The sequence below is a fragment of the Oncorhynchus nerka genome, unplaced genomic scaffold (assembly GCF_034236695.1).
Source record: "Oncorhynchus nerka isolate Pitt River unplaced genomic scaffold, Oner_Uvic_2.0 unplaced_scaffold_2128, whole genome shotgun sequence".
NCBI classification, from domain to species: domain Eukaryota; kingdom Metazoa; phylum Chordata; class Actinopteri; order Salmoniformes; family Salmonidae; genus Oncorhynchus; species Oncorhynchus nerka.
Genome location: NW_027039167.1, coordinates 25,052 through 30,813, shown reverse-complemented (window position 1 = coordinate 30,813; position 5,762 = coordinate 25,052). Strand labels below are relative to the sequence as shown.

Here is a 5,762-nt window from a genome sequence, read left to right as displayed (position 1 = left end):
AACAGGTAGGTTCTGTCCACTCCCAGGTTAATGTTCCTTACAACAGGCAGGTTCTGTCCACTCCCCAGGTTACCTCCTTACAACAGGCAGGTTCTGTCCACTCCCAGGTTAATGTTCCTTACAACAGGCAGGTTCTGTCCACTCCCCAGGTTACCCCCTTACAACAGGCAGGTTCTGTCCACTCCCCAGGTTACCCCCTTACAACAGGCAGGTTCTGTCCACTCCCCAGGTTACCTCCTTACAACAGGCAGGTTCTGTCCACTCCCCAGGTTACCTCCTTACAACAGGCAGGTTCTGTCCACTCCCCAGGTTACCTCCTTACAACAGGCAGGTTCTGTCCACTCCCCAGGTTAATGTTCCTTACAACAGGCAGGTTCAGTCCACTCCCCAGGTTAATGTTCCTTACAACAGGTAGGTTCTGTCCACTCCCCAGGTTAATGTTCCTTACAACAGGCAGGTTCTGTCCACTCCCCAGGTTAATGTTCCTTACAACAGGCAGGTTCTGTCCACTCCCAGGTTACCTCCTTACAACAGGCAGGTTCTGTCCACTCCCCAGGTTACCTCCTTACAACAGGCAGGTTCTGTCCACTCCCCAGGTTACCTCCTTACAACAGGCAGGTTCTGTCCACTCCCAGGTTACCTCCTTACAACAGGCAGGTTCTGTCCACTCCCCAGGTTACCTCCTTACAACAGGCAGGTTCTGTCCACTCCCAGGTTACCTCCTTACAACAGGCAGGTTCTGTCCACTCCCCAGGTTACCTCCTTACAACAGGCAGGTTCTGTCCACTCCCCAGGTTACCTCCTTACAACAGGCAGGTTCTGTCCACTCCCAGGTTACCTCCTTACAACAGGCAGGTTCTGTCCACTCCCCAGGTTACCTCCTTACAACAGGCAGGTTCTGTCCACTCCCCAGGTTACCTCCTTACAACAGGCAGGTTCTGTCCACTCCCCAGGTTACCTCCTAACAACAGGCAGGTTCTGTCCACTCCCCAGGTTACCTCCTAACAACAGGCAGGTTCTGTCCACTCCCCAGGTTACCTCCTTACAACAGGCAGGTTCTGTCCACTCCCCAGGTTACCTCCTTACAACAGGCAGGTTCTGTCCACTCCCCAGGTTACCTTCCTTACAACAGGCAGGTTCTGTCCACTCCCCAGGTTACCTCCTTACAACAGGCAGGTTCTGTCCACTCCCCAGGTTACCTCCTTACAACAGGCAGGTTCTGTCCACTCCCCAGGTTACCTCCTTACAACAGGCAGGTTCTGTCCACTCCCCAGGTTACCTCCTTACAACAGGCAGGTTCTGTCCACTCCCCAGGTTAATGTTCTTTACAGTGTACAGAGGTCCTCTGTTGGTGTGGCACCTCATTCATTGTCTCCTTTTTAGAAAGTTCAAATATTTTGGTCTGTTTGCTACAAAATGTAAACTTAAGTCTTCAACTCTTCTCTCAAACAAACATGGCATTTTTAAAACGAACATGGTCAACAACAAATAAACATCCAAATAACTCAAGTAAAACATCAACATTACTATGTCAAGGTTTATTTTAATATAACTTTCTGTCGATACAAGTCTGGGATTCAAAAACACAAGGAAAAACAAAACATATTCAACTGGAGACGAGAATAGAAGGACCAACAGCAGGGAGTGGAAGGACAGGAGAAACATTCAGAAAGACAGGCTAGTGTGGTATTCACACTGAACACAATCTGCTCTGTCTTATTGGTGTGTGTGTGTGTGTGTAGTGTATGTGTGTGTGTGTAGTGTGTCGGTGTGTGTGTGTGTGTGTAGTGTGTCGGTGTGTGTGTGTGTGTGTAGTGTGTGTGGTGTGTAGTGTGTGTAGTGTGTGGTGTGTGTGTAGTGTGTGGTGCGTCTTATTGGTGTGTGTGTGTGTGTGTGTGTCGGTGTGTGTGTGTAGTGTGTGTGTGTGTGTCTTTCTTATTGGTGTGTATGTGTGTGTAGTGTGTGTGTGTGTAGTGTGTGTAGTGTGTCTTTCTTATTGGTGTGTATGTGTATGTGTGTGTAGTGTGTGTGTCGGTGTGTGTAGTGTGTGTGTGTGTGTAGGGTGTAGGGTGTAGTGTAGTGTGTGTTGTGTGTGTAGTGTGTAGTGTAGTGTAGTGTGTGTAGTGTGTAGTGTGTAGTGTAGTGTGTGTAGTGTGTAGGGTGTAGTGTGTAGGGTGTAGTGTGTAGTGTGTAGTGTAGTGTGTGTAGTGTGTGTGTGTGTGTGTGTGTGTAGTGTGTGTAGTGTGTGTGTGTAGTGTGTGTAGTGTGTAGTGTGTGTGTAGTGTGTAGTGTGTGTGTAGTGTGTGTGTGTGTGTAGTGTGTGTGTGTGTGTAGTGTGTCTCATAGGAGCGTCGTCCTCAAACTATCAACCCCTCTGTATCAAATATCACTTTTTATTTATTTTTTAAACAACACACATTGTTCTTCAAAGTCAAGTCCACACAATCATAATAATATATCATTCACCCCCCCAAAGCATAAAGTTTTAAATATACTAGAAAGAAAAATATATAACAGTTGATATATATACTTTAAAATATGATCTAAACTTGTAAATGGTCAAAAGCAATGTGAGCAACGTGGAACTGCATCCAATATGTGCCTCCTCAGACAGTTGTATAGTACAGTAGAGGTCTATTTATTAAGGCTGGTAGCCAGTGGTGGGCCAGCTTGGTACATGGCTACTGGGGTCATCCAATATGTGCCTCCTCAGACAGTTGTATAGTACAGTAGAGGTCTATTTATTAAGGCTGGTAGCCAGTGGTGGGCCAGCTTGGTACATGGCTACTGGGGTCATCCAATATGTGCCTCCTCAGACAGTTGTATAGTACAGTAGAGGTCTATTTATTAAGGCTGGTAGCCAGTGGTGGGCCAGCTTGGTACATGGCTACTGGGGTCATCCAATATGTGCCTCCTCAGACAGTTGTATAGTACAGTAGAGGTCTATTTATTAAGGCTGGTAGCCAGTGGTGGGCCAGCTTGGTACATGGCTACTGGGGTCATCCAATATGTGCCTCCTCAGACAGTTGTATAGTACAGTAGAGACCTGGGACTTTATTAAGGCTGGTAGCCAGTGGTGGGCCAGCTTGGTACATGGCTACTGGGGTCATTTGACCGACTGTGTTTGACAGACTGTGTTTGACCGACTGTGTTTTACTGTGTGTAACCTACATGGCCACAGAAGAGGCATCATGTTCCACATGTTTCTAAGGGGTGCTGATGGCCCCTTATTGAGCTGACTGTAGTTGGCTGACTGATTTCGGGTTCTGTGTAACCTAGTTGTCTGACTGTTTTCGGGTTCTGTGTAACCAAGTTGGCTGACTGTTTTCGGGTTCTGTGTAACCTAGTTGGCTGACTGTTTCCGGGTTCTGTGTAACCTAGTTGGCTGACTGTTTTTCGGGTTCTGTGTAACCTAGTTGGCTGACTGTTTTCGGGTTCTGTGTAACCTAGTTGGCTGACTGCTTTCAGATCTGTGTTAACCTAGTTGGATGACTGTTTTCGGATCTGTGTAACCTTTATTCTCCAGCTGTTCTCTGTTCTGTTCGTAACATTTCGACCAGGACCTAGGCCACCAGTTTGGATAAGGAGTGAGTGACCGTGCCTGTACTTCCTGTAATCCTGAAATCTGTCCAAGACCAAGGAGACCTTTTACTCAGAGCTCAGTCTTGCCCCCGACCGCACCACCTGGCCCAGCCCCTGCCCCAGCTCCTGCCCCTGCCCCAGCCCCAGCTCCTGCCCCAGCTCCAGCCCTGCCCCAGCCCCAGCTCCTGCCCCAGCTCCAGCCCCTGCCCCAGCCCCGTTGCTGGGTGGGCTAGAGGCTGAGGCGGACTGGAAGCCCAGAGAGGCAGAGTTGATGCAGTATCGTTTCCCTGTGGGTCTGGGGCCGTCATCAAACAGGTGTCCGAGGTGAGAACCACACTGAAACACACAGACCGATTACTCAGCAATATCCAAGCAACATTTTGTTATATTGTAAATATGAAAACTAAAATCTGTGACCCCCCCTCCAAGGAGAACCGATAATCTAGTCTCTACTTCCGCTTCACCAAAACAGATCTCCTATCTCTGCTAGTCTTTAACCTCTAGGTAGACCTCATATCTAACCAGGTCACTATTGTAACAGAGAGTTAATTATCAATGTCTTCAAATAAATGGTGACATAATGGGAACCAGTTTACCTGACTACAGCTGGTCTCAACTCTGTGCATCCCGTAGGCGAAATCGTCTGTTACAGTGACTGATTCCTCCTTTACCAGGTCATAGAAGGAAGGCCAACCTGGAAAACAGAAACAACACATCCTATTACTGGAACACAGAAACAACACATCCTATTACTGGAACACAGAAACAACACATCCTACTACTGGAACACAGAAACAACACACCCTACTACTGGAACTGGAACACAGAAACAACATATCCTACTACTGGAACACAGAAACAACACACCCTACTACTGGAACTGGAACACAGAAACAACACACCCTACTACTGGAACACAGAAACAACACATCATATTACTGGAACACAGAAACAACACACCCTACTACTGGAACACAGAAACAACACACCCTACTACTGGAACTGGAACACAGAAACAACACATCCTACTACTGGAACACAGAAACAACACACCCTACTACTGGAACACAGAAACAACACACCCTACTACTGGAACACAGAAACAACACATTCTACTACTGGAACACAGCAACAACACATTCTACTACTGGAACACAGAAACAACACATTCTACTACTGGAACACAGCAACAACACATTCTACTACTGGAACACAGAAACAACACACCCTACTACTGGAACACAGAAACTACACACCCGCTTACTGGAACACAGCAACAACACATTCTACTACTGGAACACAGCAACAACACATTCTACTACTGGAACACAGCAACAACACATTCTACTACTGGAACACAGCAACAACACATTCTACTACTGGAACACAGCAACAACACATTCTACTACTGGAACACAGAAACAACACACCCTATTACTGGAACACAGAAACAACACACCCTACTACTGGAACGCAGAAACAACACACCCTACTACTGGAACACAGAAACAACACACCCTACTACTGGAACACAGAAACAACACACCCTACTACTGGAACACAGAAACAACACATCCTACTACTGGAACACAGAAACAACACACCCGCTTACTGGAACACAGAAACAACACACCCTACTACTGGAACACAGAAACAACACATCCTACTACTGGAACACAGAAACAACACACCCGCTTACTGGAACACAGAAACAACACACCCGCTTACTGGAACACAGAAACAACACACCCTACTACTGGAACACAGAAACAACACATCCTACTACTGGAACACAGAAACAACACATCCTACTACTGGAACACAGAAACAACACATCCTACTACTGGAACACAGAAACAACACACCCTACTACTGGAACACAGAAACAACACATCCTACTACTGGAACACAGAAACAACACATCCTACTACTGGAACACAGAAACAACACATCCTACTACTGGAACACAGAAACAACACACCCTACTACTGGAACACAGAAACAACACACCCGCTTACTGGAACACAGAAACAACACACCCTACTACTGGAACACAGAAACAACACATCCTACTACTGGAACACAGAAACAACACATCCTACTACTGGAACACAGAAACAACACATCCTACTACTGGAACACAGAAACAACACATCCTACTACTGGAACACAGAAACAAC

The 5,762-nt window shown here is 46.7% G+C and overlaps 1 protein-coding gene across 2 annotated transcripts; it reads right to left on the bottom strand.

The window, feature by feature from the left end:
* Positions 1 to 2,377: 2,377 nt before the first annotated feature.
* Positions 2,378 to 4,913, bottom strand: LOC135559497 (methionine-R-sulfoxide reductase B3-like). 2 transcript variants are annotated; one of them, XR_010462330.1, is made up of 3 exons: positions 4,179 to 4,913; positions 3,378 to 3,918; positions 2,378 to 3,275 (listed from the first exon to the last, which is right to left on the bottom strand). XR_010462330.1 is itself a non-coding variant. In XM_065014750.1 (2 exons), the coding sequence occupies exons 1-2, from the start codon at positions 4,296 to 4,298 to the stop codon at positions 3,649 to 3,651; spliced, it is 390 nt and encodes a 129-aa protein (XP_064870822.1). In that variant the 5' UTR covers positions 4,299 to 4,913; the 3' UTR covers positions 2,378 to 3,648. The 2 variants fall into 2 exon arrangements, 1 of the variants encoding a protein (XP_064870822.1); XM_065014750.1 differs by having other exon boundaries at positions 2,378 to 3,918.
* Between the last annotated feature and the right edge of the window lie 849 nt (positions 4,914 to 5,762).